Raw genomic sequence first — 24,855 nt, 5'->3', positions numbered from 1 at the left:
CCTTATATTCAGAGACTGGGTTTTACCTGGAGAGTCAGTGTTCTATTATCAGTGTAGTTAAGGCGACATTTTTGCAAGAGAGTCTAAGTGACTGGGTTAATGTTGATGACATAAGAGTGCCCAGACCACAGACATCACCTGCCAAGGAAGAGAAGTGTTTATATGCAGCAGCAGAATGTATTTTGAACAATATTCTTTGTAAAAATGGAGTTTACCAGAGTAAGTTTTGGTGTTGGGGTATGGACTAAATACTAATGTACTGAACTTCTGGATTTAATGCTTGCCCTGTACTTGCTTAGGACAGGCTTGACTCGTGATTGATTTTAAGAATATGGACATCCAAATGGAGAGCAGTAACACTGTTAAGATGAAGTACTTGGATCGATAAAATGTTTTGGACTGTAAGGAATTCATTCTAGGTTGCTTTTAAAAGTGGCTCCTGACATTGGGGAGGTCATGGGAGTCAGACAGTTTCTTGCCTGTGGTGCCCAGCACCATTTTCCTCAGTTCCTTGGTGCTGCCTGAGTTCTGCCTGTCTGTAATCCTTTAGCAGATTATCACAGCTGAGGTGTAGCTGAGTGGATTCATCTCACTTGTTGTTGGGAAAGGTGAGACTGCAACTTGTATATGTTATTTGATTATTTGCTACCTGTCTGCCTTGGATTCTGAAATGTTTAGATTACAAAGAAACTGTCTCCATGCATGTCTGGAGAGGACCTGCTCTGTGATCTGCTGAAGCTCCCCCACCAACAGCAATTGTGGTTTATTTTATTGAAATATGATGGGACTGCTTGCTTAAATTAGTGCAGAGACAGAAATAATCCTTTGAAATGTGATTTTAATATCTTGGAAACACTAAGCATATAGTATATATTTAGTTTAGCTTTATTTTTTTTTTTTTATTTAGAAGTTTGAACTGGTGGTGTATCTGAGTTTTAAAAGCAGAGATTGACTTTTGAACAAAGGCTGTGGCAGCCACAGAGTAAGAAACTTGCCACTAATCTTTGTTAGAAACACGTAGGCGTCTTTATGGTTTGCTGAGTGTCTTTCTGAGGCATGCAGGCTGCTTGAAGCATTATGTTGTCGTGTCTGTCTGCTTTATAATTGTTGCACTTCAACAATATGACTGCATGCTGTCATTTAATCAGACATCGAATAAATTATCAAGAAAGCTTTCTGGATAATTGTTCAGTGATTTAAAGCTTCTTATAGATCATTGATGTGTTTTCTCCCTTGTATTTCTTCTTGGGTTTCCTGTCCTGTTTCCTTTCAAAGGGGGTTGTGTGTCACATGGAATCCTCGGGAAGCCTGTAGTTGGTAAGGAAGAGAAATGGTGTGGAGACTGCCTGTCCCAGCAGGTAAAAAAAAGCCCTAACAAAAAACCAACACAGATGGGAGTTGTGCAAGAAGCTTGGAGCCTGTGGCTTGTGCAGAGCATGAAGAAAAGCTGATCTATAACATCAGGAAGAGGCAGATAACTGAGGATGAGCCAAACCTTGGGAAGATGTTTCCCAAGTACAGAACGGGAGCACACAGCGCTCTGCGTCACAAAGCCACTGGTGACTGAAGCCAAACTTGGAAGCCAGAACCCATCTTGCAAGGGCACAATGTGCAAGGAAGAATCTTGTTTATAATCCTTCCATTTTCCATTCTCTCATCTACTCACATTTGTCCCTTGCTAAGAACTTCAATAAAATCTGGCGTTGTTAGGTTTGAAGGCTGACTGGAGGAAGCTCTCTGTAGGATACCAGGTATAAGCAAAGCCACAGAATGCAGTGGCTGCCTTTGGATCCCATTACATTCCTGAAGTCAGCTGTAAATGTTTTTGAACGTTTGTTCAGGAACATGTGTTGAAGTTGCTGGTCCTGTGGCTGTTTGTTGTATTACCTCAACAGTTTGTACTTTGCAGGCACAGGGGACAGTTTCCCTCTCTGTAAATACCAGCAAAGAATTACTAGAAGTTTACTCACTAGTTAGTGTTCAGACGTCACTGAGTTTTAGAACTCTTGCTGCAAACCCAAAAAATCAGTTTGCTGAGCGACCAAATTGATACAATTTTCTACAATAGAGAAGCTCTGTGATAAATAAGATTACCTCATAATTTATGTTCTGGTTTTGTTGGGGTTTTTTTTAGTAGAAGAAAGTAAAAGACAGACACAAATGCCTTTTATTTACATCGTTCCAAGGAAGAAATCTGTTGTGGTTTCTACTTTGTCCTTGGGAAAACTGTAGCAGTTATACATCAGTCAGTTTGAATGCACTGAGCACAGACACTGCTTTACCTGGCTGCAGAATTGCTGCTTTGGCATTTGCTACAAGGAAAGAGGAGTGCAGCCTGCAGAACTTGAATGCAATTTTAGAGAGAATATTTGAAGGATAGGAGTAACAGATCTCATAACATTGCCCTGCTGTATGTGCTGTGTTCTGAGTATTTTTTCTGCCTGTCTTAATTTCTGCACATTTTAAATCTTATGTCAGGATGCTGCTTGATTTAGTTCAGTTGGCACCTTGTTCAATTTTGAACTGTGTGTAAAAGTAGTGCACTGTATTTGTGCTTTTCTGATGTTGCTTTTGTGTGTTTAATTTTTCTGCAAAACAATCTAGTAAGATTATTTAGGTAAGTCAGGTCTTGTATAGATGGATATTTTTGTCTAGTTTTAGTTTATGAATGTTCCTTTCTTTACATGTAGGCTATTGGTTGAGATTCTAAATGATTGTAAAATAATGTTCCCTCTCCAAAACATGCACACAAAAAGCTTCAGTACTCATCAGAAAGGATAATCTACTTAAATCGTGTTCTCAGAGACAAAAGGAAGAACAGTGCTCTGTGTGGGTAAGGATTTCCATATAGAAATGCCAGGAACCTGAATTTAAGTTTATTTTGACATTTTGTTGTTTATGTTTAAAATGTTCCTCCCACTGAATTCAGCCTGGCATGACCATGTTAAAAAAACAGGAACAGAGCAAACCTTTAAACTTAATTATCTACAAAGGGATGAAAACAAATAGTGACCACATACACACACAAAAAAAGTGATACCGCTTGTCTAGAATTTCACAGAAATCTGACCAGGTGAATTTAGGACTTTGCAGCTGAATTCTGTTCCAGGAACTGTGAAACATCTCTTATCTTTGTAGAGTGAGTAGGTCTGGGGATGGCAGTGTTCTGTGTGCTCTGCTGATTGCCATGAAGATAAACAGAGATGTGACAAGTGGGGCAGAGCCATTGTGAGAACTGGGAGATAATGAGCTACACCTTTGCCAAATGCATGTTGCTGTGCAAAATAAGATTATATGTATTCTCTGATCTATTGATAAAGTTAAATTGAGATGGGAGCAGTAATGAGCCAAGGTAGCTGTAATTAAAGCTGGAGTGTCACTGCTGTAACTGATGAAATATGAAGACTTCTGGAAAGAGATTTCACAATGATAATATTTTTTCTTAAAGCCATGACTTAACGGTATGTTAAATGTTATCTAAAGATGCATCAGTGAGTCTGAGATCAGTGAGTCTGAGGAAGATTAATGAAGTATTAAGATGTTGCAATACCAGAAAGTTCCATTCTGCTTGGTAAATATATTAATAGGAAACTGAACAGTACTGTGTATGTATTTTATTCTCTCTTATTGGAAGATGAAGAAAAATATAAGAATTAATCTTTTAATTGATTACACTTTGAGTTGTTTGTTGTTTAGTTAATCCCCAGTGCAATGTGAAGGTGTCTTGTTCAGCTGACTCTTACCCAGTCATTATTAGGCTGCCTTTAAAGAAAGGAATTTACTTTCCCTGCTGAGAACAGCAGCAAGGTTTTGGTGATCCCCATCCCAAGATGAACATAAAAAATGCATTTCACAGGGTTTTGTCTCCTGTACAAAGGAGTGCTGTTCTGTGGCAGCTTTTTGTTGTGGGTCCAGTGGTGTGTAAGTTAAAGCCATCTCTGGCAGATGTGTTCTTATCAGCCTTTTGGAGGGTTCATCTGGTGGCTCCTTGTGTTTGAGCCCAAGAGGAGTTGTAGTAACACAAATGTGCCTCTGTGCCATTTTTTGGCCACATTGTAATTAAGTTCCACAGCCATTACAAATTCCTGATAAGAATGAGGCAAATGCTTTTGATCTTGAAAAACATTTAATGTGTTTTATATGTATATTTTGCTTCAGGAAAGAAACCTTCCCTCTGTGGCTTACAATGTACAGATGTCTGTGGGGTTAAAATCTGAGTTTAGATGCTTTGAGTTGCACTTTGAGCTTGTCATTGTGAAAGCTGTCAAACAACAATTTTACACTAATTAAAAACCTGCAGATGTTCTTTTGTTATGGAGCAATCATATCCAAACTTAAGTTTAGATTCCTGCATCTAGTTCAACAGCTGTAAGGGGGGGAAAAAAGGGGAGAATTTATCTGATCAAAAGTTCAAAAATTGTGATCAAACTGACGTAGTTGTTGTAAAAGCTCTGGTTCATTCACTAGGAAATCAAAGTCCTTTTGGCCTGAGCTTTTAAATATTGGGATTTGTTTTGTTAACAGTGTTCTGAATCATCTTTGTTTGTGGCTATTTTTGTATACCGTGGAAAAGTCACTTCTTTCAACAAATTACATGATAAATTAGGAGCAAGTTTCTGAAGAAACTCTCTGGAGCATGTTTTCCAGACAGCTATTCAGTCATGCAGTTGTTTTCCTAATCTGTTTGTAGAAGTCTGGCAGCAGAATTCTTGTGATTACTTAATATTTTATATTCTGCTTGTATCTAAAATTGGATTTTAATCCAGTATTGAAAGTTTAGTTCTCTTTCTGTGGTCTTTCTCCACTGTTAGCTCAGCAGTTTCCAGATCTTTACTTTCTAACTATGTTCTAATGTATTTTTGGGAATGCAAGGAGAAATTAGTTTAGAAAAGACCAAAGTTATGGATGGGGATAATAAAAGAGAATTTAGTGTTACTTAGAAAAGATGTAGTAAATATGTATGCTTAAAGAGAAATCCTGAAAATGGCTGCTTTGGTTCCAGGGAGTATAAATTATAAATGCTCAGAATAGGATGGAGATTTTTTGGATGGAAGAGTAGGCCGAGAAAAAGTCAGAGTATTGAGTATTATGAAAAACTTAACCCATTTAATTGACAGTAACTAACCAGAGCAGAATTCCTGGCTGTCCCTGCTCCTGGGCAAGGCCACATTTGTCACTTTGTCCAGGAGTCCATGTGCTGTCATAGGTGATGCTGGTAGTTCTGGCAAACTGGTCTGTCAGGTCAGGAAAATGGGACTTAAAAAAAGAAAAGTGCATTCTAGGAGTAAGAACACCTGTTTTTAAAACAGACATTTGAATCTTAGTTTATTTTTGATACAGTTCAGATTTCTGCAGTTCAGTGTGCAAGAAAATGAAGTTTTTCCACTTCATCTTAGGCAGGACTGAGTGCATGGAGGGGAATGGCAGAAAGAGCCTTTTGGAGCAGCAGCAGATTTAAGTAGCACTTGGAAGGTGCAGTTCTGCAGTAAGGATGTTTTTTGAAAATATTTTATTATCTTTTCTAATATGCCTTCAAAACATAATTTGAAAAGCTCTGTTACTTACAAACTAGGAGCTCAAAAATAGATTTGATGTTCGTGTGGAAACCGAGGGCCGTGTTTGGCTCCAAAACTCCACGAATCTTAAAAGTACAGTTTATTTAAATTGTCTTGTACCAAAGATGTGCCTTGTTCTTCCCAGCTGAAAGCAACAAGTGTTTTATGATGCATAAAACCAGAATATCAATAAAGAATTGTTTATGGCTTCCTGTTTTTTTACGTTGTCCCACTTTAAAAAAAAAAGTAATTTTGGCTAAGGTTTGTATTATTGTTTTATAACAATGCTTGTGTATCACTTGGTGGCTAAGGACCTTGAAGCTGTGAGGCCACTCTCATTTACTGTGAGGCTCTGCTTGGATGGAGAAGAATGGTTTCTAAACTGAGGATGGAAAAAAGATTTATTTCCTCAGATTGTGGTGCAGCAAGTAGGGAGAGATAAATGACAGCATGTGCCCTTGTTTTGGAAGGGGAGCTGTGTGGTTGTTTAACAATTCTATCTGACATTACTTACAGCAGTGTATGGTGACAGGGCTGGAGAAATGTGGCTGGAGGAAACTTTGGTACTGGCTTTGCACATCTCTGCAAAAACCCCAGCGAGGATCTGAGTGGGGGCTCTGTTAAGTGCACACATAAATCCCTTGGCTGGGAATTTTCATTTTCAAATTTAGCTTCCAGGTGGTAGCAGTGGGTTTTGGAGCAGGGCTGGTGGAATGTTTAGAGCACAGAGATAGCATCCTATGGACCTCAACACATGTCGGTGCAGTCATATCTGAGTGACTTTATATTGTATAATTTGTATGGGTTTTAGAAAAAAAGCTGTTTGGAGTTGTATACTTCATATGGTTTGCGTCTCTTTGAGGTTCTTGAGAAGAAAATGTTCTCTCTCACTTCTGGACAGTGCAATGGAGTCTGACCTTGCTCCACACAGCCCTTTAACCTTCAGATAAATTACTTTGGTGAAGACATTCTTTGACTTTTTTTTTTTTTTTTTCCCTTGCTACTTCAGCACTGTGGGGCAGGGAGAGAGGACACTGACATTTGTCCATTATTAGGACTGGAGAAGAATGAGATACTCTGTGTTACCTGGTTGTAGGTGTGCAACAGCCGGCACGTGGTGGGGCTCATCTCTGTGTTGCTGTGAATGGGGATTTTTATATTCTGCTGATGAGAGTGTGCAAAGTGTCAGAATAACCAGCCACTGTGCACTTCAGCCAGCATCAGCCTGTGCTCATCAGTCCGTGCTCAGGGGTCAAATCTACAAAAATAGCTGCTCAGGCTCCTTTAAGACTAGAAAAAGACCTATTGATCTTGGTTTAGTAAAAATGACTCGGTGCCATTTAGAAAGCCGTACCCAAGGCTTGTGTAAGCTGCATCTCTGCAGATCTGTGTTTTCATGCAAATGATCTGACGTCAGGACACTCGTTCCTTTGTGTGCATTGCAGTAAATGAGCCGTGAGGAGACGGGGACTGTCAGATGTAACCTGTAACCATGGCGGTGGAATGGAAGTTTCAAGAAAACAGAGTCAAAGGGAAAGAAAGGGAAATTAAATGGAAGGAGTATGATTCTGACACGGTTTTTCCTAACCTGTTCTGCCAGGAGCCTTCCAGACCTTGTGCAGTTTTGCACAGATATAATGTGTTTCCACTGAACCCTTGAAAGAGTCTTTTTAAATAGGTCAAATACAGTTTCCTTGCTTTAAAGTTACATCTCTCTCAACAATCTGTGAAACTGAAAGCAATCTTGAGAACAAACTCAGATGAGCTCCTGAAGATGTGCAGTTGTGAGGGTATGTTTCTGCATGTGGTTCTGTTGCTTGTCAATAATTAGTGGGCTGTTTTCATATCTTTTGGGGACGAGAAAAAATACAGAAAATTTGGAATAATTTCCTTCTAAACAATAAGAGAGGCTATTATCTGGGCAACTACAAATACAGTTTTTCTTGCCATTATTGCAAGTTGACATTATTTTCTGTTTGAAGTTCATCATGAAGCATGTGGGATTTTTTTCCTTTCCTTTCTCTTCTTACTCTAATTATTTTCTTTAATAGATGCCTGAAGTCCTTTAAAACAAACTGATTTTTGCTTCTGTGTGCCCATGCAAGTAATGTGAACAGCTTTGGTGGCTGTGATTGGATTCTGTCACTTAAGGAAGTAGAACATTACCTTCATCAAGATTACTTCGTGTTAGTTTCATATTTACTCGCAGATATAAATGTGGGTTGATGTTCCTATGTGTATCAGCAGGTTTCCCTTTATTTGGGCAGAGGTGTGTTGATAATCTGGATGAAATGGCTTTGTGAATGAAGAACTTCACCTGATGTACGTTTGTAACACAACTATGATTTAGCAAAATGCAAACTTTGCTCGTTCCGTTTCTGATGGAGCCCTATGTTGGTCTTATATCTGACCTTACATGGTTTCGTTGTTAGTCAGGATAGAAAATAAAACCACAACTGTGACACGATCAAGGATGAGTAAAAGGAAAAGTCATTCTTCTCATTAGAAATGTAACATGCCTTTGTCACTGGCAGTAACTTCCCATTGGGGTGTTCTGAGCAGCATGAAAAGTGCCTTTTTACTGCGCAGTGTTCTCTGATTTTGCAGATGTGTCAAGGTCCTTTCTGCCCTGAGCTCAAGCTGAACTTGTGTCTCAGTTCTGAGCTTTGGAAATCACCTTGTGTGGGAGTCCAGAATGACAGGGATGCTGGAGCTGGGCTGCCTTTGGAAAATGCAGTTCCAAGGCAGGTTCTGGTGCCTGTAGCAACCTGTGGGAGAGGGAGGAGAGCCTGGACCCGGACTGGACACACAGGGAAATAGGAATTGGGAATTTCTGAGTGATACAAGCATTAAAGGTTGAAGAAAGTCAGACCTGAGATGAGAGGGAACAGTGAACAGTCATAAATGGGAAATAGCTTGAGGCTTTTATGCCTAATAGAGCATAAGCACTGTAAAGCCCTGAAATGACACCCCAAAGCTGTAACAAAATGTTGGTGAAAATTACTGTTTCCCATTTCCCTTTGTGTGACAGTACACAGAGCAGATAACAGTGTTTCCCTGCTACTGTGCCTTCCATTAGCTCATACAAAACATCTGTGCATCTCTTATTTTGGATTCTTTAGTTTATATATTGCATAATCTCACATCATCTTTATCTTCCTCTTTCCCTTTTCTCTGGAGTTCCTTATTTTATTCACTGCATAGACTTTCTTTTGAGTATGTGTTGAGGAGGCAGAATGACTCCAGAAGTTCCTGATTCAAAAAACACTTAATAAGTGGTTTATATTTTTATTATTCTATTCCTGTGTTCTTCCTTGGCCATCCTAGTGATATCTGCTAATAGCCACAGATAAAATCCTGCACCAGATGGATCTTTGGCCTCGTGTGCTGGCCATTTCTGTGTACTAGTGGTGATGGAGGGGGGCTTTTAAAAGCAGAGGAAGGACTCTGGTAATTCTCTATTCAGAGAACCGTTTCAATAATACATGATAGGTGTAAAAAATTCAGCTACATATGAAGGAGAAAACAAAATTGAAGAGCTGGTTAGAGATCCTTTGATTAGGTATGTTCAAGGGATGCAACCAGATTTCTCCAGAACTAAATTTAATGTGTGATCATAGCATGAGCTGAGAAATTTTTTTAAACAAAAGTGGGATAAATCGATCTGCCAACTGTTGTTTCCCTGGAAGATATTCCCCGTGTGCTGTTGGTTGTATAGAGGCTGGTTCATCTGGTCTTCACTGGCTGTTAATTACCCTCTTAGCAGCACCTTGGAAGAAGTAATTTTTCATGCAGAAAACAAAAGCAGTGCAGTGTTGATGGCAGTTTTCAAATGTTTTGCTTTATAGACAGTGTTTAGTGCATATCCTTTAGACCAGTGGACATCGTCCTGTGTGTTGATTTTAAATTTCAATAAATAGTATTTCTAAATACTCTTGGGCGTTTTGTGATGCTTTTTTAAAGCAGTCCTTTGTTGCTGTCAGGTAAATAGAAAATGACATCCCTTCATTTTGTGATGTTCCTCCACCTCTGGTTTTTTTCTCCCAAGAACATCATGTCTGTTTCCTCGGTGTAAATTGAATGTATTGTGAAGTGCAGCCTGTGACTAATCGCCTCTTGCTGTCTCTGCTCATTAACTGTCTGATGGTGATGTGGTTGCACCACTTTCTACTCCTGGCCTCAAGGATACTGGTGACACCCAGATTCAAATATGCAGGGCTTGACTTCAGAAGATGTTTTGGTAATCAGCTGATACTGGGGCTGTTTTACCCCTTTCAATGAGTATTGGGTAGTAATAAGATAAATAAGATGTATCTATTTCATGTTTATACATTCCAGTACACCCTTTATGTTCTAGAGGCCATTTCATTTAAATTGGTCTCCAGTTTTCTTCAACTACAGTTGTCCTACAGTTCTAGCACTATGTCTGGAATATAGCCTAGGAATTTTTTTGCTGAAAGCACATTTGAAGTTTGTTAAATATCAGGTAGTTCAGTGCAGACTTAAATGTGGTGGTGCACTGGCTTTTCAAGTTTCCTGCACATTTGTCTTGGTGAACAGTATAACAGTGAAACAGGTACTGGGATTCAAAAGGGTGTTGTTCCAAAAAGGAGATGTAATTTGGCTTAGCAACAGAAACTTAATATTCTCATGGCTTTGTTTTGTTATTTTTGTGATAATTTTACAGGAGGAAACGAGCAACACAAAATGTTTCTTTATAAGGTTTATAAGGTTTCCTAAAATATTGAATGGAGTTTACCAAATCTTGTAAATGTGTGAAACCTCAAATAACTAAAGGCATAAAGCTTAGAGTGATGAACACTACCCCTTTGACAATTGTATTTTTAAGGCATTCAGTTGGGAGTGTGTGAAATTATTGGTCATTTGGGGTCTGTAGTTTGTAGGTAGAATGCAGCAAACCAGTTGGAGTTTAATTGGAAGAGAGTGTGTAGTATAACACTTTGCTAATGAAAACAGTTGATTTCTCACTGAAATTTCATGATGCACGTGTTTTTTTGCTCTATGGGTTTTTAATGATACTTCCTTTTTAGCATTTTGTACATTAATATTTTCAATTTTTTTTTTAGGTGCTTATAAGAAGAAGTAGGAACCGCTTCTCAAGCTGAAGACAAAGTAAAAGAAAACTGTATCATGTGTTAGAACACTGAAGAGGGACATTTCTTGGATTAGTTTATTTCTGGATTGCTAAGCAAAAGAAAGAAGAGGCGAAAATGGGGAGAAAGAAAATACAGATCACGAGAATAATGGATGAACGGAATAGGCAGGTGAGAAATAAGAAGTCTGCATGAACAGGTCCATCAGTAATCTTAAAAATTAATGGGAAGTTTGAATACATCCATCCTAATTTACTGTTCTAAAGTTGAGCTTTGTCTTCATGTATCCATGGATGCCCTTGCCAGGATATGAATAAGAAATCTCAATGATTTTATGACTGTCTGATGAAAAAAATTTATTTATAAGTAATAACTCTTACTACTTAAAATTTAAAATTGCTGTTCTATTGAATTGATACCCTACTGCATTACCAGTAGAGTGGAGGGATGTTTTTGAACAGACACATGACTTGATCTGATAACTACTAGGAACACCTAATACTGGAGACAGAGAAAGGATGAGAAATTCAGGAAGGATCTAGTCAAGGTATTTTCTTTGGACTTGGACAGAGGAGTTTGAGGTAGCTGTGGGCAGTATCTACAGTGCTTTGGATACAGTAACAAATTCTGTTAACATTCTATTTAAAATATATCGATTTATATTTCTTGTAAGAGCTATTTGCCACAACAGTCTTTAAAAATTGTCAGTCAGAAGGGAAAAGGGCTCAAAAATGAATGTTTTGGGGAAAGCTGCTCACTTGGCTGCTTGTGCCCCGTGAACTTGAAAAGTACCAAAAGTTGATGACTCTTGCAGTAATGTTTCCTCTTAACTTCTAAATTGCTACATGAGATAGAAAATAAAATTTTAATTGGATACTGAAATATATAGTGGGATAACTGGAAGGTACCATTTTTAAGGCAGATTATTACAGGAATGAGTTAAGATCCTTAAGAACAGTGCTGGTGGCTGAGGCCAAAGGTGCTGCTGGGCCAACGTCTTTTGTCCAGTGATGGTCATGAGCAAATACGTGTGGGCTGGAGATGCACATGTTACACGACCCTGTAATCCTCTTCCAGCTTTTAACTATTCTTAGCTCAGGGATTTCCTGAGCTGGATGTGGTTTCCGTATATTTAGTAACCATTAATGGATTTTTTTTTTGTTTGTTTTCTCCGCCCCCCACCAGTGAAGTTGTTCAGTTCTCCTTTGAGCCCTCAGAACATTGCAGCATTTACAACATCTTCTGTCTGGAATTTCCTATAGCTCTATTGCCTGTTGTTTGAAGAAACACCATTTTATTTACCCTTTGTCATGGTTCTGCCAATTATTTCGCTCTTGTATGGAAGAGGCAGCAGTGACTTCCCTTCTAGGGTCTGTCCACATTTGCTTGTTTTCTCTTAAAATAACTTTTTTCAGGCTATAGCTGCCTTGCTTGCTTAGTTGTTTTAATACAGAATTTGTTACACACCTCTTGCTGCTTTTCCCTCGGCCCTCTGGAGTATTGCTCTGTTATTTTTGATGGCCAAGGGACCCAGAATTCAGGATGGAGGCAAAATATGGACTTATATAGTGGTGTGCTGCTGTTTTGTTCTGTTCCCTTCCTGCTGTTTGGTTTCCTTTTTCAACTTCTGAGCAGCAGCTTGACGTTAGGGTCGTGTCAGAATTCCATGGGACTCTCTTGCTGCTGACACATCAGCTCAGAGCCCATTGTTTTGTTGGTGAAATGAAGATTGTTTTTCTCCCTGTATCACTTTAAAGCAATGTAAACTCCGAGAAGTCTATATATAGCAAGAAAAGTATTATTGGAGTTTGGGAGAAAGCCAAGTATTGTGTTTGAACAGCTTTAATCACCCAGTGACTTTATGTTTGATGTAGATAAATGTCTTAAGTACACGTAGTAAAAGCAGATGAATTAATGACTTCAGTTCTTTTCAGATCTTGCTCTACAACTTAAAGCACATGGAAGAGGTAGAAATTAATCCCATTTATTACTTTTTTTTATGAATCTGGATTAAGTTGGGCAACCTTGGTTTTGTTCTGTTTGAGAAACAAATAGCATTACACTTCTACTCTGACTTCAGTGAGGTGTTTTTTTTTCAGGAGGAATTGTTTTTTTCTTTTGAATCCCCATCCCATTGTTCAGAATGAAACAATGGAAAGGAAGAGAATCAGTGCATTTGTATAAAATTTTAGACCACTTACACCATTGCTGTGACTGAAGCAAAATAGGGAGATTACGTTCTAGTTTTGTTTCTGGCAGGTTCTTGGCTGGCACCTTTTTGGCTATTGAGTGACAAAGAAAAAGATTTAAGCTCTAACCTAAAAATAAAGTTAGACTTGCCTTATCCTTTTTCTGTGGAAACTCAGATGAAAACACACTGTATATATTTTTTTAAAGGTTTTAGATTAGTTTTTGTTGGTGGAATCTTACATTTTATATGTCGAGGTATCAATGGCCTTTATCCTCACTGGTGTCCTGTGGTTTTGGTAGCCAGGATATGGAATTTTAACACATTAGAATGCCCTGATGCACTGGGCATTTATAAGGTTTTTACTTTGAGATTTTTTCATTGACCCAGATGAGGAGGGCATTCAGGGGTTGCTTTGAACAGAAATTGTAGTTCAGTTGTGTCCTGTCAGTTTTTCTATGGCATGTATGGTGGTGAGTAGGTCACTCATGGACATGCCTATGATGTCCTGGTTGGATGTTTAGTTTGAGGTTTAGATTTTCTTGTTTGAAAATAGAAGTAGAATGCTTTGCCTGCAAAGCAAGTTCATACAACTTGTGTGGGAAGAAAAACTACTGTTTTGTTAGAAGCATCTTATTTCTAATGGGATTGTATGTGAGCTCAAAACAGAATATATAGACCATTCCTCGGGGGGGTTATGATTGTCATGAGACTGTCATTGTATTATTAATTAAGCAGCTTTATCTGCTTGAATGAGCTGTAGGACATTTATCTTCATTAAGCTGAAGAGACTCCAGTGCAGTAAATTAGACATCAAAGGAGCTCAATCTTGCTGCCTTTGCTGTCTCCTCCTCACACATTTTTTTTTTTTTTTTTGCTAAGCAATATAAGAATAGTGCTGGGGAAATGATTTACCTGCTATAAAGAGACATATTTTTTGAGTTTCATGTAGTCCTAAATGGAAGGGGAAAGAAAGAGAAATTTACAGAACTAAGCCTGCTTTTGGGTTCTGAAATGAAAACTGAGTTTAAAACAATGTGTGTGCATTAAAGTAAGGCTTGGAGTGCTGTGGTAGAGGGGTTTGTGCTCAGCACTGTCCCAGCACCAAGTGAGAGGCTGCTGCCAGCTGAGACTCTCACAAGTGAAGCAGCCTTTGCAAGAGGTGAGAAAGATAAAATTCTGGTAAAGAAATGAAGAGCTCTTGTCCAGGATCCTGCTGGTCCTCAGTGGCAGTAAACCTTCATTCTTTTGTCTGAGGACTTCTCCAGGTGACACAGCACACACACATCTTGTTTATGATGCCTTTTTCCTGACAGGCACTAAACAGCAGTACCACCCTATAGCTGCTCAGGTAATAACCTCTTGTGTGTGTCAGAAGAACAACAGCTGCATCTGTGTATCCTCTGAGACTGTTAACGTGGTGGGAAGAAGAGGATATGTTTTGTATTATTAATGGTATTAAAAAGGTAATATGTGTGAGATAATGAGAAAAAGCCTTCAGGTGTACAAATACAGAAGAAGTTTCCCATCCATTTTCCCAAAAACTTGATGTACAGCTTGGTAATTAAACTACAGAAACCCAGAAAACAGGTTTGATTGTTTCTTGTGTCTTACTTCATTCCAGTCTTGCAAAAGCTCATTGTCTGTTGGATGTGGGGTGTGTGGATCACTCACCTGCCACAGAGGCTCTTGGAATTGATTGCATTGACACACTTACATCCTTAGCTGCTGTCTTGTGAAAGGAATAATTTTTAAAACTTCTTTTCTAATAACTGGTGGTAACTTTCATAACTGTTTCCTCTTTCCCTGATGGGCAAATGCTCCTTTGTGATGGTCTCTAATGGATTTGTTTCCCCACAGCAGTTCTGACTGGACAGAACTATTGTGTCCTGATGTTTCCAAGTGGCAGAAAACAAGTCAAATTATGAGTGAATCTGATTAGATGACTTAATAGCAACAAAATAGCTGTATTTCTTAGCTTTGCGTAATGAAAAATCATAGTGCATAGTAACAGTGTTACTTCCATTGATTGTTCTGTTTTCTTTGATTTTGTTATAATTAAGGCTGTAAGTACCACAGAAGAAAATATTGTGATACCTGGAAAGTCAGTCTGTTGAACAGAGGAAATAAAACTAAATCATCCTTTTCTAACTAAAATACTACAAGTCTAACTAAAATTTAACTCTCCTTGGTGGTTATTTACCATTGGAAGAGTTGAGGGTGTGCAATTGTTTAACTTAATCTAATAGAGAACACTGGGCCCTAAAATTGGCACCAGGTATTGTGGGCAGTTCTTGTGTTAAGCTGCATATGACAGTAGGAATAAATGGTGTAGGCCCAGTTGGTGTATTCCTTGATTATTTTCCTTCAAACCCTTGTCATGTGTTTTTTAAAAAAATAAACCAATCATTATTCTTTCTTCTCTAGGTCACCTTTACCAAGAGGAAGTTTGGATTAATGAAGAAGGCCTATGAGTTGAGTGTGCTCTGTGACTGTGAAATAGCACTCATCATTTTTAACAGCTCTAACAAACTCTTTCAGTATGCCAGCACTGACATGGACAAAGTTCTACTAAAATACACAGAATACAACGAGCCCCACGAAAGCAGAACCAACTCAGATATCGTTGAGGTAACAATTTGAAAAGACAAGCCAGTCTTCTTATCTCCTTCATAATTAAAATATAGAACAATGTAGAGTCTTTTAAGATACTTTAACCAAATGTTTTAAAGTTATTTAATACTGTGTTATAAAATGTGAACTACTGCTTTTAGTCTGGTTTCTCTAAGGCAATAACTTGTCTTTACAGCCATGTTGTTTTCCCATCTGCCCTCCACCCCCTGCCAGTTTCTGGGAAACATGTTTGATTTCAATCACATTTGGCAATGGAAATAGAGGTGTGAAAAATGGTTGTTTTTCTGGGGAAGGAGGGGGAGAAATGTTCAGGGTTTTAATGGGGAGAAGAAAATTGACTGAGTAGGAGAGGAAGGTCAGAAGAGTGCCCTCAGCCTAACAGACAATTATAGTTCTTTTTCTCCTCTGAGGTAGTAGCCACTTTACCACTCACATCTTAAACATGGATCAAATCAGCCACCACCTCTGCTGCCCCCTGTTCAGCCAAAAAAAAAAAAAAAAAGCCAAAAAAAGAGAATCTGCGGAATAAATGAACTTAATTGAATTTGTTGTCCAGTGACTGTCAATTAAAATAGCAGCAGAATGACTGCAGTTTCTGCAGTAATAGAATAACAGGAATATATTTACTCCAAGGTATTGGTTTCATCTATTTTTTATAATGCTTGAGCTTTAAATAGAAACTCTTTTCAGTACATAATTTCTAAATTAGGTGCAGTAGAATTCAAGGATTTTCGTGGCAGTTGGAGCCTTGATGTACTGTAACTGCATTTCAGAGCATGTCTCCAGTAGTCCTGTAAATAGACCAAAACAGGTGGCTGACTTAAGGGTTTAATTTAAATTCTGAAGTTGTCTTCTGAACAAATGCTTTGCTTTTTAGGAATGATTTCAGAATAATGATTAGCCTTGAATAGCTGAAGAGCCTATTGCCAAGGGGATCTGAGTACAGGGATGGTACTAGCTGATCTCGTACATGAGTGTGCAAGCAAAAAATTAGATTGGCAAAACCGAGATACAGACAAATGCTTTTTATTGCTTTCTGAGAAAATTCTCTGCTAATTTGTCAACTGTCTTTTATGATCAGAAAAAAACCCTCCCCAACTTCTGTCTTCAGCATTGAGTTCTAAAGAGAGGGATAATACAAGCCATGAAGAGTTGAAGGCTTAGTCCCTGGATTAGCATAAATAAGGGATAGCCACTGGAGAGGAAGGGAAAACCTAATTCCTGCAGAATGAGCTTTGGATTGTGACAGACATGAATTTGAGACAGGGATGCAAGTTCAGCTGGGTTTTGTTCTGCACGCAGGGCCTCTTGGTGTTGTGATTCGTGGTAATGGTGCTTCTTCACATCACAAGGTCCTCTTCCAGAATAATTCTGTGCCAGGCTGCTTTTTTGGGTTCATCTTGTTGGTGGGTTTTTTACCAGGGTCGAGTGTTTCACCCCTGAGAAGTACATTAAAAGTGCACTTAGCACCCAAGGGCAGATGTGCTCTGGGGAAACATGCAAGGATTCATCTGCAGATTCTTTCTAATTTTCTTTGCTGGGTTTGATGTTTTATGCTAGAATTTGGGACTTTATTCCCATTTTTCAAATACAAACAAAGTGTAATTTAGGAATGCATCCTCCTATCTCATCAGGTTAATCCTGCATGCTCTTAAACCTGGTTGTGAAATATTTCTGGGTTTTTTCTTTCTGGATTGATGGGTGCTTGGAGTGTGATAAATGTTTAGTGACATCACCAGCATTTTGGAAACATACTGAAAGAACAATGTAAAATGGCTTCTCTTGATTGTAATGACATTGAAATTCTATTTTAACGGATGAAAACTACTGCAGAAAAGCACCTAAAATCTGTCAAATTTATACTAAATCAAATTATAATAAGTAATTCCATTTTAAGGAGTTACAGCTGATGTATAGATCTTAGTTTAGTAATTCACTTACCTCCTTGAATGTGAAAAATGGCATTTATTGTGACATAGGCTCACCATGGAACTATTCTGGACCCACTGTGGTCCTGATGTGCATGACAGGAGGGTGGATTTTCCTGGCCTAGGAGGAAATTCCACACAGCTCAGAAGCTGGGTAAAGGAGGAACCAAATCTGCTGCTACTTATTTCCAGTATTGGGTAGATGGCAATGTTGTAAGCGATTAAGTGAAATCGATGAGACATCTTCCCCTTGGAGTTGTCTCCTGCTCAGTTTTGGCATAGGAATTGCTTTCATATGCCCAGAGCTTGGTGTCTTCTGTTGCTGCTGGAATGTTTGTGAAAACATAGTGGGAGGAAGAGCCCTGGCATCTTAAATGAATATTAGGAATTTTTTTTTTTTATGCACGCACTTAGGTCTTTTGCTGAACGTGTTATTGTAGATGGGAATGATCTGTTGCTGTCCATAATTCTTTTATGAGGTTACTGAAGTGTAAGGTGTTGCAAGAGCACAGCATAGGTGTACCATATAGGGATATTGAAAAGAGTGATTTTTTTTATTCAGTGTGTGCCTTGAATTCCTGAAATACTGGGATCATGTATTTGGTTTTACAAACCCATCATGGCACAGTTGCAGATTGTTACGCTGAAATGCTGTCTATGATTTGAAGGGCTTGCTGTAGGTGTTAAAGCATTTGATGCTTTAATGTTCATGGACTTTTTTTTTCTCTAACAGATTATTCTTGACAAGTAATTATTTTTCCTGAAGAAAGACGTATTTCTGCAGAGTAAAATGGGAAGAATTTCAGGTTTTATCAGGATTCTGTATCCATATGGTCAACAAAATGTTTTAATGTATAAAAGACAATGTGAGACCTTGAGAATTCATTGTTTTTAAATGCAAAGGAAAAGAGGGAGATGAACAGGCACTTGTATATTTTCTTTAGTGCAGGATGTTAAGATTATTGCAGGTTATTTACAATAAGGTATCACTTCCATTTTGGGTCCTTCTGCCCCTCAAGAAGGCCTCAGAAAGCAGCAGTTGCACAATTGTTCCCTCTCTCCCAGCCTCACTTCTCCTGGGAGTCAAGGGCTGAAGATGGCTCTTCCTGCCTGTTTAGCTCAGCTTTTTATCTTCTTGTTCCATGTTTTATTTTCCTTGACTGATACAGTAAAACAGGGTTTATTTCACCTACACTTGGCCATGGTGGATTTTGCTTGTTCCTCATCTCACCTCATCAGACTGAGGTGATTTGATTTTTAGGAGCCTGTGTAAAATGTGACCTACTTTCCCAGTTGGCATCTGTGCCCAGGAGAATTCCGGGTGGGTGTCAGTTAATGAGCCTCTCCTGTGCTCTGTAGTTTAATGCTGTTTTCAGTGTAGTGTAATGTGCTGAATAAGGCTTAGGTTATACCCCAGATATTGACAGCTGTCCTTGAAATAGGGAAAGATCTGTAATAAAAATTGTAACTAGAAAGTGCAAAAAAAAAAATCTCTCTTAAACTATGGCCCGTAATTACTGCAATCATACCCATTCTTGTGGAAGGACTGCTCTGGTGTAAATTCCAGCAAGTGATTTGGATGTTTGTATTAAACATCTTACCATGGGAATTGGTGACTGTAATGGGGAGTAACATTTATGATGGCTTGGTGTGAGAGTGGTTTTGTCATAGTTCAGACAAAGCAGGTAAATGACCCTGCTGCTGCTTACAGCAGGGTCAACAAGCCAGTTTAATCTTCTGCTGTAATCAGCTGTTTTCTTGCATTAAAATACATTTCATCTCTGCCTTTTCATAAAATTTTAATGGAGCTGTTAGAGGAGCAGTGCACATTCCGTAGTCAGGAGCATCTCTGGGATCAGAGCTGGGATTGTTGGCTCCTGGCTCCGAGAGCACCGAGAGCTCAGCTGCACGTGGAGAGCCTGCAGCAGGAAGAAGCAGATGCATCTCCCCAGCCAGATGGAGCATATGCCAAGAGACAAGTGTAACAGTGTGGGGAGCATAAACAGAAAAGTTGGTGTTGAAACACTGTGTTTATAAACCAAAAGCTCTCTGGTTTTGTTTTTCATCCAGCTTTCTCCACCTCCCAGCATTGCTTCTTTTCCAGGCTGGGAATAACCAATGTGTATTTTGAACTGTTGTTGGTGTGTAGTAGTTTGTTTTGGTAGCACTTGAATTGGTTCATTGCTTCCTTTTTTTTTTTTTTTTTTTTTTTTTTTTTAATTTGGGTTGACTTCGTGTGAAGATGAAGATGTGGGAATTGTATCTAAATATATACTTGGATGCACACATACAAAATTAGATGAGAATGACCTTCAGTTAATTGATCTTATTTCCTTCCTTGGTGGATACCTGGTGTATCCGATCCAGATAAGGATTTGCAGGGCAATTTGGGCTTCTGTATTTTGCTGTTCAAAGCTCAAAAGTAAGATGGTGGAAATTGGGTCAAATTCTTAAAAAATAGTTATTTCTTTGAAGCGTTTTAGAACACAAGCTACACCGTAAGATTTTAAAATTTATTTTTAAGAAGAAAATGCCCTGCAACCAAGAAAATGGAAACTGATGCTGAATGTAGTTGACTAAAATCTCCAAATTTACATGAAATACCAGCACAGCTTTACAGGACTGTGAGGCAGCACCAGGAATGCTGATGTTAAACATACACTGGAGATTGGAGGGAGGCTGACACTGTGATGTGTTAACATTGTTTTGCATTCCTTCGTGCTTGATAGATGGAGAGCTGCCAGAAGTGAGCAAGACCTGGGGGGAATAAAGAAAGAAGAAAGAAAAAAAAGCTCTGGGCTGATAGAAGAGCATGTAGTGGTTGTAGTATTATGTAGTTCTGGAGTTCAAACCACTTGGTTTGGTCTCCAAACACTGTGGGAATAAGTGGTGCACGTTTAAAAGGAGGAAGAAGCTTAAAAATTATTTCAGCGAAGGAAGGAAAAGTCTTGGTAATCTGCTCATGATGCTGAGAAAATGTAGGCATTATTGGGCTTGATTTGCTAAATGATTATGTAAATGTAATTATACTGCATATAACATTTCAAATAATTTGAGATGGCACACAAATACCTTTGAGGCATTTTAAGGAGGTGATTGAGAAGTATTTATGTATGGCTAAGGACTAAAATTTTCTTTTAGCTTACCTTAAAAAGAGGGAAAGTGCTTGAAAACTGAAGTGGTCTGGAATGAGTCATCAAAAGCTTTTATATATATATATATACACACACACATGTATTTTTTATGTGTCTGTGTCTAGTGGTTTGAATCTTATATTTTTCTAGTAGGAGTGTTTGCTATAAACCTGACTTACAAACAGATTTTAGCTAGGGCTTTTAGTTCCCATTCATGGTTTAGGAAAAAACAACTACCTTGAAAAATTTAAAACGTGGTCAAGGTAGCAAATATTTCTTTTCAATATTGTGGCAGAAACAAATTGTGTATTTTGTGCTTAACAGAACAGTTGCCCCTCATGATGATGTCTTTTAATTCTCTCCCCTCTTTCCTTTTAAGTTTGGGAGATTAAATTCAACACTTAATCCCCACAGTATTTTTTTTTTTTAGCTGTTTACTGTTATCATTAATTTTTCCATATCTTGCCTTTAGTAGTACTGTTTTATACAACAATATTATTTTAATTCTTTGGCAGTGGTGAAATTGCTTTGGACATACAGATGACTAACGTGCCTTTTTATTTATTTATTTCAAAATGTCAGATTATTGGTGACTTTAAGCAAGCTGACAGTACTGGCAAAAAGTTTTTGTTCAGAGTTAATGTTTTGCATTCCTTCTTTGGTGATATATAAAGAATTTTCAGAAGTAGGATAGACTTAGACTTTTTTGAAGCAGCTTTGGTGTGCCTGCAAATAATCTAAAGCTGTTCTTCCCTTGTATCTAAAGCAGCGAGTAAATTTAGTGTTTTAGGGTTAAGAATACGTTATTTCTTCTACCTCTTTAAAACAGTGCTGGTGCTTTAAATTTACCATGCTCTGCTGGTATTCTGAATTTTGATGAATTCCAGATTTAGTCACTACTTAAAGCATATAGATACTTGAAGTTTGTCTAGAATGCATCTTTTTATAGAAGTTTCTGAAGTCTTGCTAATAATGACTGTACTTGGCTGCTGTATTGCCAGCAGTGATTTTCTGGAGCTGCAGTTCAGGGTGCTCTCTGTCCTACGCCAGCCCTGTCACAGTTACACCAGTGACATGACTTTAAAGCTGTGAACTGAAATTTGCTGTGATGTTCTCATTTTTAATGAACTACCAGAAAAAGCGGAGTGATGAGTGGCAGCTGACTTGGCTGTGCATCATTACAATCTCAGATTGGATCGGATGCTCCTCTGGAGGCTGTGCTGCTGGGAGGGCCAGAATCCTAAATCCGTGTCAAATAGTGGTACAGAGCCTTTGTGTGCTCTGTCTACCAAAAATCTCTGCAGAATCAGCCCTGCAATAGGCAGCGGTTGGATTCTCCTTTGTCTGAAACTTGGTTTTATTTCCCAGCTGTGCAAGTGATGTTTTTCCAGCTGATTCTGCTCCGTGTTAGGAGAATGTTTTTACTTTTGAAATTTATGGGGCAGACGCACAAGGTCCAGTTCTCACCCCCCTCCCCCTGCTCTGGAAATGCTTCTCAAAGATTCAATTCTGGGTTGAGCTGTTCTGGAGATGTTGTGTTAAGTGGGATTGAAAATTGACTCCAAGAAAATCTGCAACAGCTCATTGCTTGTTAGTGCTGGAGTTCATGCAGGCAATCACACAAAGACATAATTACTGTATGAACAAGTTCTTCAAGCTGTGCTGGTCCCGTGTGTGCTGCAGCCCTTGTGTTGCTGCAGAATTTGGTGCCTTTGAAATTCTGTAGTGACAGAAAAGTGTATTTTTACTTTGCAATTTCAAAGTGAGGCCCATGGCATCTGTTAATCAAGAGAGAGTGACTTTACACAAGCTGTGCCTGGAAAGAATAGACCAGAACAAAGCATCTCCTGCATCTACAGCTAGATAAAGGACTGGTCTTTCTGTGGTAGGCTTGATTTCAGTGGAGACTTAATGTAATCTCAGTTTTTGACTTCCAGGCTCGTGGGTTTGGTTGTGTCCTCTGCCAGGGATTAACCAGCTTGCAGGAGGGACAGCAGCAGTGCTGCTTCTTGATCCTCACTGCTCCTCAGCCCGTTTCAGCATGAGCTGCCCAGAGGAGGGGAGGGTCATCTCCTCTATGCTTCACTACTCCTGCCTTTTGGACCTCACCATGTCTGCAGTTTTTAATATGTTGCTTTTGAATAGTGTTTGGGCCAGGAGCTGCTGGTGGCTGTGCAGCAGAAGGCTCAGGCAGTCTGTGGTTTGTTCACTGCCAGGGCTGTACTGCAGGTGCTGTGGCCCATCGGGGCTGGAACGCTCAGCACTCAGTGTTCAGCAAAACACTTCCCTTGGAAATGGCTCCTGGAGTGCTCTGGGGAGTAACTGCGGCTGAAGGAAGAAAACATTGGTGGTGGCAGCTCCTGTGGCACAGAGCTCGGAATACCCCAGCAGCCTGGGACATGTGACCCACGTGTGACACACGTGTGACTGACCATTCTTCACAGTACCTGTAAATAAATACACATCCAGTTCATTTAGTGCCTTCCCAGGGGTTTTTGGTACCTCTTACATCAAAGTGATGGGGTATTTCATATGGGAGCCCTGTAATTTATGGTGTAGACTGTGGAATGCTATAGGCAGGTTAGTTAAACTTACAGTAGGGTGAATTTTAGCTTAAATTTTATGTTTTACTGGAAATACTAGGTAATTTCAAGAGGAAGTGAATAATACATTTTTTATTAAAAATCCTCAAATATTTTGAGAATGTTGTAAAGATTTTTTAGATCAAAGCTGTTACACACAGTGACACTGTAAACTCTTCTATAACTGTAACAAACTGGTGCCATTTAAAGCCCTGCTCTTCCCTGCAAATAGCTTAATATTCAGTACTTGCTGATTATAATGACTTCTTAAAAAGAAAAGAAAAATCAAGCATTCCAGAGCCAATCTTTATCCAGTGTTGACATGAATTGCATGATAAAGCTTACTCAAATTTCACTGGCCCTAATTCCTGTACAGCCTTTTTTCTACCTCTCAAGGTCCCACCTTTAACTTCCCATCCCTTTTCACATTAAGTGAGGACAGTCTTCAAAGAAGTGCTCTGGCTTTTGAATAATTTGCACCAAATGGAGGCTCTGCAGGAAAAAATGTGTTAAATGTATTGTGTTTACACACAACTGAGAAGTTCTGTATTTGAAATATGAATTGTGACATTATTAGAGCTATGTCTGAAAGTCCCACATTCTCATTATTTTAGTTCAGTAAAAACAGAGATGTAATTGTACTTTATTTCCCTATTTTTGGGGAGGCTCTCTGCTTCCTGTTATACACACTGGTCTCAGCTCGTGTTTTCAAATACCTGCTTTCAGTTGTCCTATTCAGCTTGCTTATTTTTGGGGTGGGTGAGACAAGGTGGTGGTTCCATACAAATACTAAAAGTATTAGATCTTGTTCTGGGAGGTGTAGCCAGTGCCCATAATCTCACATGTGAACAGTATTTTAACAATAGCATAAATCCTTGGAATCTACTAAACATTTTCTTTGGGAATGGTTGCCATTCATGTTGTAATTACCGTTTTGATAGCACTAGGTTATCTTGAGTACCAAGACTCTGAAATAGTTCTGTTATCCTTTCCAATTTTAAAGCTGTAAAGAACCATTCAGGACAAGAAGCATTTGTAATTGCAATACTACATGGGCAGGTAGACCTATAGTACCCCATTCTTTTTATTAAATGAGTTCTAGTCAGAGTTAAGACATTTTTTTTTTCTTGGCAAACTATGAGTAGGAGATAATATTTTTCCTAAAGAACTTCTAAAAGATTATGAAGGATATTATGCAGATGGATTGCTGCGCTTGGAAACTTTTCATGTTCCATATGGCTTATCTGCAGTGCACTGTTGCTGAAAGGAGGCCTTCAGTCAGCTACTGCTGCCGCTGATTTATAATTTAACTGTTGCAAGTACATGAAGTTCTGTATTTGGGAGGCTGTGTTTGTACATCTATGTGTTGTTGTTTGGGAGAAGACTGAAATAAAACATTTATGTACCATGAAATATCTATTCGAGTGTTCTAACATAGAACTCTGCTTTGCTCCTTGTTACCATTAATTGGTTGGTTTGCAAATTTATAGTCCCTGAAAGGACTATAAAATATATTTAATTTATATACTAAGGAGTAATTTTTTCTTCTTGAGGATTAATATCAGTTTGTCTTTGTTTTTAATAATAAGATTGAAAAAAGATTGACTTAAACTGGCATTTTAGTACTTTTTAATGGAAAAATCCAGTTGATGGTTCTTTCTCTATAAAGCAGGTAAAATGCAAACCTGCTCAGTGATATAAAATTTAATAATCTACTGAG

The 24,855-nt window shown here is 38.7% G+C and overlaps 1 protein-coding gene across 8 annotated transcripts in view; it reads left to right on the top strand.

The window, feature by feature from the left end:
* Positions 1 to 24,855, top strand: part of MEF2A (myocyte enhancer factor 2A) — an 81,163-nt gene that overhangs the window by 22,708 nt on the left and 33,600 nt on the right. For all 8 annotated transcript variants that reach the window (XM_066328262.1, XM_066328255.1, XM_066328258.1 and 5 more), the window contains exons 2-3: positions 10,643 to 10,840; positions 15,285 to 15,488. In XM_066328262.1, the coding sequence (XP_066184359.1) occupies positions 10,787 to 10,840; positions 15,285 to 15,488 (258 nt within the window). In that variant the 5' untranslated portion in view covers positions 10,643 to 10,786. The remainder of the gene's footprint in view (positions 1 to 10,642; positions 10,841 to 15,284; positions 15,489 to 24,855) is intronic.

This window comes from Sylvia atricapilla, chromosome 13, assembly GCF_009819655.1.
Source record: "Sylvia atricapilla isolate bSylAtr1 chromosome 13, bSylAtr1.pri, whole genome shotgun sequence".
In the NCBI taxonomy this organism is placed as follows: Eukaryota; Metazoa; Chordata; class Aves; order Passeriformes; family Sylviidae; genus Sylvia; species Sylvia atricapilla.
This window is presented reverse-complemented; position numbering and strand designations above follow the sequence as displayed.